The sequence below is a fragment of the Sciurus vulgaris genome, assembly GCF_902686455.1.
Source record: "Sciurus vulgaris genome assembly, chromosome: 17".
Lineage (NCBI taxonomy): Eukaryota > Metazoa > Chordata > Mammalia > Rodentia > Sciuridae > Sciurus > Sciurus vulgaris.
The window spans coordinates 3,690,646-3,705,003 of record NC_136478.1 but is presented as its reverse complement, the minus strand read 5'-3'; the positions used below and the strand labels follow the sequence as shown (position 1 = coordinate 3,705,003).

Sequence of the window (14,358 nt, the reverse complement as noted above, 5' to 3'; positions counted from 1 at the left end):
GTTTATAGAGCCATGGTCTTAACTAAGAGGCTATTTACTAATCAGTTTCTCTCCAAACAGGACAAGAATATCAGAGAATTGAGTTTGGTGTTAATGAAGTAATTGAATCCAATGAGACTTTGCCGAGAACCCCCAGCTACAGTATTTCAAGCACATTGAATCCTCAGGCTCCTGAATTTATCCTTGGTTGTACAACTTCCAGAAAGACCCCCGATGGCATCGATAAAGAGGTGAACTACAGCTCTGTTGACTGCCAGTGCCCGGTCTCTGCCCTCACTTTGCATAGCGGTTCTAATGTGGAGACAGAAGTTTTGGAAAACGATGGTGTCTCCAGTGGTCTTGGACAAAGGGAGCGTAAAAAGAAGAAGAAACGGCCACCTGGGTATTACAGCTACTTGAAAGACGGGGGTGAGGAGAATGTTTCCACAGCAGCCCTGGTCAATGGCCACACTACTTCTGCAGGCCCCACCTGCGTGGGTGCTGAGGATGCAGGATTTCTGGGTGATGTGCTCCCACCTGTTACGCCCAGGACTTGTGGCAGCCCTCAGAACTCCATGGACTTCATCAGTGACACTATGCCTGACGGTCCTTTCTCTGGAGCACTGGACGGAGATGCCAGGACTGCTGGGCAGCCTGAGAGCTGCCATGGGACTGATTTTGAGCAGCCTTGCCTCCCTGCAGGCAGCCTGCTAAGGACAGCTGTGGCTCAGCCGTACGCTGGTACTGATACTACTGAAAACCTGGGAGTTGCAAATGGACAAATACTTGAAGCCTCCGGTGAGGGCATGACTGCCAATGGGGTGGAGTTGCACACCGTGGAAAGCATAGACTCGGACCCAGCGAAGCCTGAGAGCGTGTCACCTCCTACCGACAGCACAGTCTCTGCACCTGGCACCATTCCTGTTAGCCAGCCTGCCAAGTCTTGGGCCAGCCTCTTCCACGATTCTAAGCCCTCTTCCTCCTCACCTGTGGCCTATGTGGAAACCAAGTGTTCTCCTCCTATTCCATCTCCCCTCGTCTCTGAAAAGCAGGTTGAAGTCAAAGAAGGGCTTGTTCCAGTTTCAGAGGATCCTGCAGCCATAAAGATCGCAGGTACAGTTAAACAGGTGCAGGTTGAGTGACAATGGGAGCAGATCCCATCGACTGACGAGTGAGAACTAGAAGACAGTGGGCTGGCTGTGCACGCTGGTGATGAATCACCACCCATCGCCACAGTACATGATGAGCATTGGTGGGAATCTAGAAAGAGTGCCTGTCTGAAACATGACCTAATAGGAACACCATGGGAAGAGGGGGATGCCAGACATTTATGTTAAGCATTAAGCAAAAAAAAAAAAAAAAAATATTCATGTCTGTTTTGAGTCTTTTTTCTATTTACAGATTTCATTCCATTTCCTACCTTTTGGTTAGGTAATTCAGCTCCATTCTTGAATGTGTGATGGGCTTGTCCCGTGTCACAGCTGTTCTGCAGCTTCGGTGTGATAACCCCTGACTTGTACTCACTTTGTACTCTTTATTTTTGTATTCTTAGATGTAAAAAGGCATTCGATGAATAACATAGGGTTTTTCCTTTTTTAATGACTAATTTGGTTGAGTAGATGGATTTTATTCAGAGTTTTAGCACGCCTAAGTCAACTGTTGACAAGAAAAGAAAAAGTTTGAGTCCAGCCCAAAGTTAACATTTTTTTCAACTCTCAGTAAAAATATTAAGCACACAGGCATAGTCTCAAATGCCTGTGATCCCAGCTACTTGGGAGGCTGAGGCTGAGGAGGATCACAAGTTCTAGGTCGGTTTTAGCAGCATAGGCCCTATCTCCGAATAAAATGTAAAAAGGACTGGAGATGTAGTTCAGAGGTGGAGCACCCTGGGTTCAATCCCCAGTGTCTTAAGATGAACACACAGTGTGATTTGCAGGTTGAGTTGAAGGGGAATGTGGGAAGTCGGAGCTACCCAGGGGCTGTGTGGTCTTATGTGCCCCAGCAGCACAGGCTGCCTCTCGAGGGGTGAGTCTGCCAAGCTTGGCAGCCAGCTTTTCAGGTCGTTGCCCCATTAGCCAAGTTGTAGTTGGCAGACTGGTTGAGGCTTTTCTTTTAGAACACACTTATTGCAAGGGACTGGTATCACAGTCAGGATAAGGCAATGTAAGCCTTTGTATAGATTAATAAATCAAAAGTTTACTTTTAACCTTTAACAAAATATGTACAGCAGGATGCTTTTTAAAATGTGCATTGTAAGTTCAGGGTCTTAAAAGCATTGTAATTATACTTCATCTTGTAAGTTACTTCACAAAGGAGAACCTTCCATCTCTGGAAATTTCTCATTCTCTATTTAAAATAAGAAAGAGAAGCTTCATTTTTAAAAAAATGGTCTGCCCAGTCATGTGACTTTAAAAGTGGTTTAGTACATAATTTGCTCTGTTCTGTGTATGTCGGAGTCTGATGGCAAACCCACTTTGTCAAACGCTGCAGGTAGGGGCCTGCCAGTTTCTCTGGTCGGCAGCAGAGACTTGCTGGGCACAGTCCAGGTTGTTGCATTTTCTTGGGTGTCATGTATGCCTGTCTCCCCTAGCAGATTTATTTCCCTGATGTCATTTTGATTAGACTCGTTACAGAGATGTGCTGTCTAAGCAGCCTGCTTGTTGAGTGTTGAGCATTGCCTTCTGTGAAAAGACGTGGTGACAGTGTTTCTCTTGGGTTGTGGAGGGCTGAGGTAAAGTGAGACTGTTGGGAATTTTTACACCTTTATCATTTTCTTATGCTCATGGATTTATTTTATCAAAATGATAAATAAGTCAGATTATTGTCCATCTACAACTAGAAAGTATATGCATATTTTTGAATGAAAGTCAGATTCACTACCAAAGAGTTCCTTTAGTGGGCATACTTTTCAGTGTAGGCTTACTCATTTTAAGCAGCATTTAGTTAAGTGAAATGTAGTCCAACTAAATGAGAATTTGACTTGTATTAGAATCTAGCTGGTTCTACTGAGTGGTTTTTTTAAAAAAAGTTTATCATAAAATTATATTCTTTATATGAATTAATATTACTTTTATATAATTTATTACATTATGAATTAAAGTTGATTATAATAACTTGGGAAAGAGAGAGAATGGAACATTTCAGACACCCTGTCTATTCTTTTTTAAATTGTTTGAATAATCACAGTTTTTGATCCCAAGTTCATTCTTTCTGCTGCCCACTCTGCTGGACCATCTCCTCTGTCATTGCTGAGTAAATGCCAGCTGATTTCTGTATAACCAGAAGTCAGATACAGATTAGGAAGGCAAGTCGGTTGTAAAGGAAAACAAGAATCCCGGGAGGCTTGGTGGTGCTGGTGATGGGACCAGGCCTGCCAGGCAGGTGCTCTGCCCTGAGCTCCACCCCACGCCCATGGGAGGCAGTTTAAAGTAAAGGACAACCAGCTCTTGATTATCCACGGACCTTTTAACCACTTGAACGATTTGGCTTTTGTCATCTTTCCTGTGTAGCTTGGCAGCATTTTGCTCCATTGGCTGTTACTCCCCTCGTGTAGATGTGCATTTAAGCGGAGGGGATGTGAGGGAGGGGCAGGTTAACCTGTCTGAACAGAGGAGGCCTGCTGAGGTGGAGGAGGGATCTGTCTCAGTGGTGGTTTATGTCACCCAAGAGAGTTGTCATTTTTCAATAAGAGTAACTCAGGAGGCAACGAAAGGAGCTTGAAAGTCTGAGTAACTTGTGTCTGACAGTGGCCGTGGAACATGACCCAGGCCATGTTCAGGAGGCAGCGTGGTGGGTGCACCAGGTGTGGGGTGATCTGTACCACTGCCCCCTCCATGGCTCACCCACAGTGACTGCACATGGAGCTCGCAGTTAAGCACCTGCTTCAAAGGCTGACTCTCTTCTGGGCTCTTACTAGGGGACATATCTTATCCCAAAGTAAACTATATCAAATGCTTCTATAGTGTAAATAGAACTATTTTGTATTTCATGTTTAAAATCACATCAGTGTAGTTTGTTTTAAAGGAGTATATATAATGCTTGATAATGGGAGAGATGAGTCCATACTCTAAAATAAGATTCCAGTGAAAGAGAATCAGGTAAAATGAGGTCAACCCTAAAAAAATGCTGCTTAAGTCTGGGTCTAGTGGCATTGTTCACTCGGCTTTTTCTGCATGATGCTGCACGGTGCTTTTGAGCATGAAAGCTGTTGCTGAAGAGCAGTCAGCGGCAGTCACTTCAAGTTGGATCTGCATGGAAGGGTTGACGTCTTTGTTCACATGTACATGAATATAAGTGAGTCCTAAGCCACCTCCGTGGCTCCGCCTGTAATCCCAGTGGCTTGGGAGGCTGAGGCAGGAGATTTAGGAGTTCAAAGCCAGCCTCAGCAAAAGTGAGGTGCTGAGCAACTCAGTGAGACTTTGTCTCTAAATAAAATACAAAATAGGGCTGGGGATGTGGCTCAGTGGTTGAGTGCTTCTGAGTTCATTCCCTGAATTCCCGCACCCTCGCCCCCAAAAAAGAAAATATGTCCTAAGACTCTTCTTTGTTTTCATGGTTTATAAATCATACTATATACTTCCCCCCTCTGTGGGAAGTGATTTCTCAAATATTTTGCATTCTTCTTAAAACTCTGAAGTAGTAAGGGCAGTGGTTATGTAATGTGCTTTGAGTTAAGAACTGTGCCCCTCTTGGCAGGATGCCACCCCTGTGGATAGAGAGGCAGCCCCTGGCTGACTGCATGCGCACATGTCCTTGCTCATCTCTGTGACATGTCTCTCTGGTGTAGAAGTGATATGAGACCCTCGACTTAGAGCTGATCTGTGGCCAATTGGTGGTGGGACATTTTGGTTACTTTGTTGTTCTCCACCTGATTAGGCGACCAAAATAACCTGTGACCTTCTAAAGTGCTGGTAATGAGAAGAAGAAAAGCACTGTAAGAATGTTCTAGACAGTTAGGAAGATAGCAGAAAAGCAGGTCAGCATCAGATGGGGATTATGGACCAGTTATTGAACTTGAGAACCAAGTCTGCACCTTGGTTTTTCATGGATGTTAAATGGTAATGTGACCTCTAAATCCTAATTTTAGGAAAGCAAATTTGGATGATATCAAGGTTTATAATGCTAATATTGTCATTGAGTTCATAAATCATTTCAGGTGAATCATTTCTGGTAGAGTGTGAGCTTTTTATGTCTTGAGAAAAAAGAAAGGATGTTAAGCTACTTTTTTTTTCTGTGTGTTGTCAAATTTCATAACATCCTTGAACTTTAAGTCATTCTTTTATATTAATGAAGTGAACACATGAGTTTCAACTTTGTTTCTCTCATGAGTCTCATTTCTTGTCAGTGGGTAGGCATTGTCTTGGGCTGCCCCAGCAACACTTACCAAAAGATGGGAGGGGTGCGGGGGGGGGGGGGTGTGCTAAGTCAGCTGTCTAAAGGGATTTCCATGGTCAATAGCTGGTTAGCCAAGAGCTGAAGCAAGGCTGCTAGAAGGGAGCAGTTTGCTATGAGCCAGCCCAGAATTGTTTGCTCTCAAGGGAGATGCAGTAGATAAAACCAGCAGCCAGGAGTTTGAAACACAGGTCAGATTTAAGATTCAGCTCCAGGGACATTCTCTTGCCTTCTGCTTTGTGGCTTTTCTTCTTCCTTTTGTCTTTCATAATTGTAGTGCTTATTGGATTTAGGCTGAGAATAAAATAGCAAATAGAAATGATGGTGTTGCTACAAGGAGGCACTTAGTTAACCCAAGAGTACTGCTGGAAAATTGAAAGTGGTGCTCACCTCGCTGGTTCCCAAGTCCCCATCTTATCAGAACTCAGTTTCGTGACTGGGTGTTGGCCGTCAGGAACCAGGATTGCCTTTGCTCCCAAATTCTCTGATACTGCCGCTGAGGAGGAGCTCACCAGCCACCTCCATGATGTATTGGCAAAACACTCACTTTATGGCTCTTAAAGTTACTTGGGGGAAAAGGCACAATGTGCAGTGTGCTACAAAACTGGAGCTGCAGAATTTTTGGATATTTGGATTTTTAGAGAATATCCTAGGCAATAAGATAAATAGTCAGAATTTTTTGGAATCGATATCATTCCTTTTGAAATGGAACTTTATTAATATGTTCTCAACATGTTCAAAACCTCCAAGTTTAGGGAATTTAGCTTAACTAGTTCCTCTTGGAATGCTGAAATTGTTTTCTCAGACTCTTGCCTGAGTTCCCTTCTGTTTGTGCCTCTAGTAACCCTTTCGTCTGCAACCTGACCTCTGTGCAGGTCTTGTCTGTACATTTCTTCCTACTCTCACATCCTCCTGGTGCTGTGCACCATGCGTGTGGTTCATTGCAGGTGAGGAGTTATGTGACCTGCTCCAGATTTAAAGTGAATGGAGCGTCAGAGCCTTTGTGTGAATCCAGGTCTTCTGGTTTGGTGCCTGAGCTCTTGCCCAGATCCTCTAGTGGGCTTTTTTTAAACTGAGATAAAATGAGCTTTAAAGTCCGACAGGTCATTTCCAACATGTTGGAATGAGGTCATGTGCGGACACAAGCAACTCAGATCTCCAGATGTTTAATTCACCCTGTATTACTGTCCTGTTGCAGCTTACTGTAAGCTAGGCACTATCTAGGCCAGCAGGTAATGGTCTTCCTTCCTTGAGGCAGTCTAAGGCACAAGATGAGAACACAACAGCACAGCTCTTACAACAAAAAGAGAAGTGAGGCCTCTTGCAACCAATATGGGTCTCATTACCAAACTGGGAATGGCAAAGACTACTAGGTGCTATTGTTACCTTGGACGGGGAAGACTGTGTTGAGCAGGTTAGCCTGAAGGTCTTGTTCTGGAGCAATATCCAGCTGCCTCTAGTTAAGGGCAGGCAGCGCTGTCTCTGCTGCTTGGAGAGCCACGTGGACAGCCTTCCAGGGCTTTCATGGGGAACCATACAGTATCTAGAGAATTGCAGTTTAGGGTCATTAGAAGATACTGATAACAGAACAACACTGTGTTTTAGTTTATGAAAGACCTACTACTAGAGAAAAAGTTCATACAAGAGTAGACTAAGCATTAATAAAATGTAGAACACCAATATCTCTTGTTTTCTGTCTGTAAAGATTTGTTGTGCATAATATTATACCAAGCTGGGTGTGGATGGTGCTCACCTATGTTCCAAGTGAATCAGGAGGCTGAGGGTAAAGGATTCCAAGTTTGAGGCCAGGCTCAGAAACTTGGTGAGACTCTAAGCAACTTAGCGAATCCCAGTTTCAAAATAAAAGATACAAAGGGCTGGAGATGTTGCTCAGTGGTAAAGCATCCCTGGGTTTAGTCCCCAGTACCAAAAACAAACAAACAAAAAACTATTGTACCAGAGGGCTTTTTGAAAGGATATTAAAGGCTTGAAATAAGCTGGCTGAATACCTCTTCAAGCAAATGTACCCAATGGCCTTTTCTTCAGTCTCTGCTCTTTTGATATTGTAGATATGTGACCATGTGGAATGCTTTGTTGGTTACAGTTCTTTTTTTTTTTTTTTAATTCATTTTTATTGTAAACAAATGGGATACATCTTGTTCCTCTGTACATGAAGTAGAGGCATATCGTTTGTGTAATCATACATTTACATAGGGTAATAGTTTTTGATTTGTTTACAGTTCTTGCACAAACCACTAGGTGATGCTAAAAAACTTGAACTTAGTACCATGGAGAAGAACCAGGGAAAGAGCTTTTACCTCCTTAAATAAGCAAACCAGGAATTGGCATGGATTTGAGGGAAGGGTTGGTGTAGAAACTAACAGGGTTCTCTCTGACCTGTATACACTGATTCCCAAGTCTATGCTGGAAAGAAATCCGCTTGCAATTGGCTTCAGGCTGGGTATGCCCTTTGGTCCTGTGGGGCTCCTGGGTCGCTGCCTCCAGGCATTCAGGTAGGTGGGGCCACACCTTACCTGAGAACTTGAAGCAGCCTGCTCCCAGGTGGGCTTAGTACAGCCAGTTGCCAACCTGCTTCCCTTTGAAGGCAGAATTAGCTATATCATAAGTGGACTTTTCTTGTTTTGAGCTGAAACTCTGAATTCAGAGTACTCTCAACCGTATGTGATCAGGTTTTCGTCCTGGGAGGGACATGTCAGACAGGCCTGGCTTAGTTCTTTTTGTTTCTCATCAGTGTCTGCTAAATAAGAACGAATGTCTTCAAGCCCTGTCCCCATCTCCTCTCACACCTTTGCTTCTCGTGTCATCAGGAAAATAGAGGGTTCTGCTCAGAAACACCTGTGCAAACGCCCCCCCCCCCCCCCCCCCTGGTCTTGTCCTGCTCCTCAGCCAGGCCTCCAGCTGAGTGGTCACACTTGCTGTCTCCACTTGGCACTGGGAGCCATTGCTTCTTTTGCATCAGAGTGCAAACTCCCTGCTGTGAATTACAGGAACCTGAGTGTATGTTTGTGGGAGTATAAATAGGAGACTTACTAGTCTGTGCGTGTAAATGCACTACTGTGGTGATATTCCCTCTGTCCACCTCTACAATTGAATTTGCTCTCTCCTCACCACACGAACAAAACACAACCAGCCTGTCCTATTGTGTCCTCCTTGGGGAGCATGGCACCTCACCCCAGCCACGACTGACTTCTGGTGTCTGTCTTTGTTCTTCTGCAGCTTCCATGTGCAGCCATCAGCCCCTGGCCAGCCTCCCCAGTGCTTCTACAGTCCTTAGATGGCACTAAGCATCATCCCCCAGCCCCTACCAGCTGAACCTGCTGTAGGGCTGAGCTGGGAGTCCAGCTCCCTCTTGTCACTGGACTATGAGCTGTCCTAGAGTAGGGCTGCCACTCAGTCATCTGGGCAAGGCAGGGCTCAGCCAGGGTCCCCTGAGCCATCAGCAAAAGGCAGCATGTTGTTTAAATGAAGGCCGCTGTGGAAGGAAGACTGCTCATCTTGAGTCTTACGGTTACGTAAAAACTTATGCTTTTGTTATTGGGTGTAAAAATACTATGCCAGAGATTTTGGGGTATGATGCCGCTTTAAGACCTTGTGCCACTGCAGCAGAGTATCGATGTGTGTTTGGAAACACACAGGTGTTGGGCAAAGCAGTTATTGACTAATTGCTGTGCTCTGGCACACACTGGAGATGAATGACTGTTGGGGTAATGTGACGAAGACAGTTTAAAAATCTAGTCTATCTGAAGCCTGTGGAAAGTCTGAAACCTCCGAGTAAAAGGGATTTTAAGTGGAGCACACTGCATGTTGGAGAGAAGGAAAAAGATTGGCCACTGAAGTCAGGTAGCCCAGGTCTCACAGTTTGGTTCAGTTATGTGACCTTAGTTTTCTTGTCGGTAAAGTGGGGATGATAGTGGTGCCTCTGGGATGGTGTTGTTATGATGATTATGAATAATGTGGATAAAGCTCCCAGCACAGTGTCCCCCACACGACAGGCATCATCTGGGTGTCACCACATGTGATCTTGGGGTTCACTTCTGTAACTGACCTGTTACCCTGTAGTAAGAGAGGTGAGAAGAGCTTTACAAGCTTAGGCTAGTTGAAAACATACCCTTGGGTTCTCTTGGTTCTGCAGGGTTTCACTTTTATTATAGCAAATCTACTGAAAATGGTTCCCTGTGCTTCCTCAGGTAGGGGGAAGGGAAGGAGGGGATGAGATGTGTGTGCTGACATCTGAATTGTGCGTATTCATTTGACTTATGCTTGATTCTGGGACTTGCCAATGCAGCTGTTTCAGAACGGTTTTTCTTTGTGTGGTGCCTGAGATGAATGCTAATGTCAATTTGTGCCCATTTAGTTTTCTTTCCTTTCATGCAATTTAAAAAGTAAAGGAGGCAGTGCCATGTGGCCACAGATCATGGAGTTCAGGCCGTGACTGCATGGCCTAGATCTTTTGAGATCACAGGTGAGTTACGTGAATTTTCTGAGCTTTAGTTTCTTTATAGTGAAAAAAGGATAGTGATGATCCTCTTGGATTACTAAGGCTCACGTCCATCCAGTCAGCATTTACGAGTTGTAAAGAGCATGCTAACTGTAAAAGATGTCCATAAATTGCAGCCATTGCTGTTGTAGGATTTGTAAGGAGATGTGGAGAGATCTCATCTTTTTTCAAAGCATTTTTTTTGGCTAATTGTATGAAAATGGCACTCCCCTTCTGGAACCGGAAAAAGCGTGGTGTCAGGGTGAGTCTCAGGCTCGGAAGCTTGTGAATGGAGTAAGGGTGACATTGTTCATAGAAGTTGTGCAGGTGGACTGCAGTGGAGAACACCACGTAAGTGACAGGACACAGGTGTTCTGAAAGGAGCATCCTGGCTCTGAGCAGTCCTTGAGCCACCTGATGCAGGGTGGGGCATGGCTCTAGGTTCTGGGGTCCAGAGATGGAGCTTTGTATCTAGTCCAAGGGACCAAGGGACCTCATTATTGAGGAGACCTGCCTGACAGCACTGAAGGAAAAAAGCCCGTACCTTTTAATCTTCCTCTAATGCTGACATTGTGTTTTTAATTTTTTTGTTTCTCATTTTAAAAAGGTAGTTCTTGTGCTTTCTGGTTACATTCCCATGAAAAGAAGAATGAGTGTTGGTGTTGGGGGATATTAATTGAGGCCAGTTTCAATCATTAAATACTATACTTGATGTATAAGCTTCAAAAATATGAGTTTCTACTGGATACATGCTCTGTTGAAGGGATTTTCAACACTTTTCCTGGACTAGTGCATATGAATAGATTTACATGTTAATTCACTAGGTGTCATTAATTTCTTAAATATGCTTCTCGCTCTTTCAGAGTTACTGGAGAATGTAACCCTGATACATAAACCAGTGTCATTGCAACCCCGTGGGCTGATCAATAAAGGAAACTGGTGCTACATTAATGCTGTATCCTTCTTGGACACTGTCCCCAGGGTGGACTTCCTGTAATGGTTTCTTCTTTAAGTGCATTTACTTAGTGAAACGTCCTTGAAGACCAAATTTTGAATCTGAAAACTTGGTTCATTGCTAGTCTGCCTGCCTACCTTTTAGGGTTATTCCTGACTCTAGCTTCTCCGTACCTACTGAAAAGAGAATTTGTTGACCTGTGAATGACAGAGTCAGGCAAGTGTTAATCTCATGTAATGGTCCTAAATAATAGGCAGAGTGACTACTTAGAACTGGAAATTTTGTCCTAACTGACCTGATGGTCTTGGTTGAATCAGGTTCTGAACGTGAACCTGACTGCATGGTAGGTCACTACATAAGATCATAAAACAGTTGTCCTCGGGATTATTTGGTCTATGCCTTTTTATGTTTACCTATCTTAAGTAGCTCAATATCCATGGTTTATTTTTATATGCTCTCATGTTTAATGTGCCTTTAGGAAGTTTGCCGTTTCATTTCCTTTACGTTTCCTTACTGCCAATATTTAGACCCTGCAGGCGTTGGTCGCTTGCCCTCCGATGTATCACCTGATGAAGTTTCTTCCTCTGTACTCAAAAGTGCAAAGGCCTTGTACGTCAACGCCTATGATAGACAGCTTGTAAGTAAGGTGTTGTAAAATGTGTTAAGGGGTGGGGTTTTTCCCTCTTCCGATTGTTAGAATTTGAATAGTTGAGCAGAGTTCTTGATTTCCTACAAATGAGTCCTATAGCTCTGTCTTTTTTTGTTCTTTAAAAAAAGGATCTGTTCATGATTTTATATGGAAATTAACCATAAATGGAACATTATGTGTTCTTTAGATTTAGTAGAAAACATTTTTGTTTCTACCAGCTTAAAATACCACTTAAGATTTATAAAACATGTATGTAGAAAAGATTAAGAGATTTGTTACTCTCATTACCTTTGGTTGCCTATGACCTGCTATATTTATCCTAATTAATACTCTACTTAGCCATCAAGGCTCTTTAGTAAAAGTATGTCTTTTGAAAAAATTGCACTGCTTCACTTTCTCTTTTCTCCACGTTTAGTGTTCGACTGATGAATGAGTTCACTAATATGCCAGTACCTCCAAAACCCCGGCAAGGTGAGTGAAGGCGAGAACTTCTGAGACATCGCCTATTGGGAGCATTTGGTTGATTCAGTCTTGCTGAGAAGATGGCGTCTTTGTAAACGCAGGTGGCCACGCCTATGCTTTTAACCACTGGCCTGTGGTGGGGTGGGGCGTTTTGATGATTTGGATTCGTGGTGTCCTTTTAGTCCTGTAACTCTGTGTCCTGTTTGCATTGCAGCTCTTGGGGATAAAGTCACAAGGGACATTCGCCCTGGAGCTGCCTTTGAGCCCACATACATTTATAGACTTCTGACGGTGATCAAGTCGAGCCTGTCTGAAAAGGTCTGGGGTCCTGTCGAGCTGATGCACAATGCTGCCTTTGCTGCACTGTGTCTGCAGTTGAACGGATCAGTGTCTGCCCTCTCTCTCCAGTGCTGTCATGTGGTAGTGTTCAGGGCTAGGTCTACGTTGTGCTGGAGTCAGCGTGTGTTAGATTTAGAGTGTGACGATCACCCATGTGAGCAGGCCTCACTCATCTAGCTTTCGCTGTGCGCCGAGTGCCGTTCCCAGTACTGAACGGTATTGGCTTTGTCAGCCCTGTGAGTTAAGCAGGGTTATCATCGCCTTGTCAGCAGTTGATAGAGCTGCAGCCATTGTCTAGGTCACAGCTGTGATTGCTTGAGCCTGGCTCTCAAGGCAGCTCTCTTAGCCACTGCACTGAACTGTCTTCTAGGTTGAGTGGAGTGTACTCTACCTGGATGACAGTAGTGTTCAGGAGAGCGTCTGTCTTCAGTATACTCAGGCTTTAGCAGCTATCGATGTCCCTGACTCTCTTACCATTAAAAAAGAAGTTTGTAGGGGCTGGGGAGATAGTTCAGTCGGTAGAGTGCTTGCATTGTAAGCACAAGGCCCTGGGTTCGCTCACCAGCACCGCCCCCCCGCCCCCCCCAAAAAAAGTTTGTTTTTGCATTGCTAGGAATTTTGAACCAAGGGCCTCACTCATGCTAGGCACTCACTCACTCTACCACTGAGCTATACAACCTAAAACTTTTTTTTTTTTTTTTTAAGTCTTTTATTGAAATGACAATATTCTTTCAACTTACGGTGAATTTTGTTTATTATTATTATTGTTTTAATATGGTGCTGAGGATCGAACCCAGTGCCTCACACATGTGAGGCAAGTGCGCTACCACTGAGCCACAACCCCAGCCTCAACTTAAAATTTTTTATCGTGTGTTTTGCTACTAAAGGCATGGACCAGGGAAGCAAAGACGCCTTATAAATGGCCCTGACAGCCGTCAAGAGTGAATCAGGGGCACCCTTAGCACAATTAACTGCCACACTCTTTCTTCCCTGACTGAGTTTGTGATGAGTCAGTATGTGTGGTTGAGATGATGTTTAGGAAAACCTTGTTCACAGATGAGAAAATGCTGTTTAAACTGAATAAAGTCAAATTGAAGCTGCATTCTTTGAAGAAGGGTGAGTGTCCAGGGCAGAGTAGTGGAGACGACAGGAGGCAGCACAGAGTTTGAAGCTTTTAAATACCCCTGATATAGCTTTCGGTATTGGCTTGGATTTCTGTTTCCCCAGCAATGAAAATGTACAGAATGTTTGTTAGGGATGTGGAAATGCAGTGTGCCCACTGCCCTGGAAAAGCTCACTACCCATTGGGAGTTGCATTCATAACAGAGTAAACAGATAAAGACAAAGACTGGCTGACATACAACTGCTGTGGAAGCTGGGGGAGGGCCAGTGCAGGTGGAGGCAGGGCAGAGGAGAGGGGTCACTCAGGGAGGGTTTCCTGAGCTCGACCGCTTTAGGATCGTGCTTAGAAGTGATACTTAGGAACAGAAACATCGTTTTCTGATGTTTATTAATACTATGTCAAGGTCCCAAGGCCACTCTTAGGTTTGCTACTTGCTGGCAGGACTCAGAACTCAGAGGCTGTTATGTGCGTTATGCTTTATTGCAGCAGGATTCAAAGCAAGGTCAGGAAGTAAAAGGACACAGGACCAAGTCTGGAGGGATTCCCCAGCTTCTTCCCTAGAGCCTTCACACAGCATGTTTTTAATTCCTCTGCCATCAAACTGTAATGACGCATGTGGCCTGTAGTCTCCCAGGGAGGCTTGCTGGGGTCAGAGGGAAGACAGCTGCTCAGCCATAACCACGTTGCTTACACAGAAGCTAGGCACCGTCCTTATCAATACTTGGGATAGTGGGTTGAAATTGAAGTTCCCAGACATCATCCAGGGGCCAGCCTGGCAAGCAGGCCTTTCCTGGAAAAGCTGCCTGCCCATGTGACTATGTTGAGAACCGTGGGTAGTGCCCATTTTGCCCTTTGCTACACACATCAGAGGGTGCTGATACCAGCAGTGCTGCCTGTGTCTTGTGGTCTGTTTGGGGAGAGTGGGCAAACCCAAGTACAGTCTACCCAGAGACTTTATGCAG

At 44.4% G+C, this 14,358-nt stretch overlaps 1 protein-coding gene across 2 annotated transcripts in view; it reads left to right on the top strand.

Annotated features, from left to right (window-relative positions):
• USP10 (ubiquitin specific peptidase 10) overlaps positions 1–14,358 on the top strand; it is a 62,088-nt gene that overhangs the window by 33,060 nt on the left and 14,670 nt on the right. For both annotated transcript variants that reach the window (XR_013760349.1, XM_079118278.1), the window contains exons 4-8: positions 61–1,092; positions 10,732–10,823; positions 11,351–11,460; positions 11,888–11,943; positions 12,149–12,252. Coding sequence is in view for 1 of the 2 variants with exons in the window: in XM_079118278.1 (XP_078974404.1) it covers positions 61–1,092; positions 10,732–10,823; positions 11,351–11,460; positions 11,888–11,943; positions 12,149–12,252 (1,394 nt within the window). In the remaining variant the exon portion in view is untranslated. The remainder of the gene's footprint in view (positions 1–60; positions 1,093–10,731; positions 10,824–11,350; positions 11,461–11,887; positions 11,944–12,148; positions 12,253–14,358) is intronic.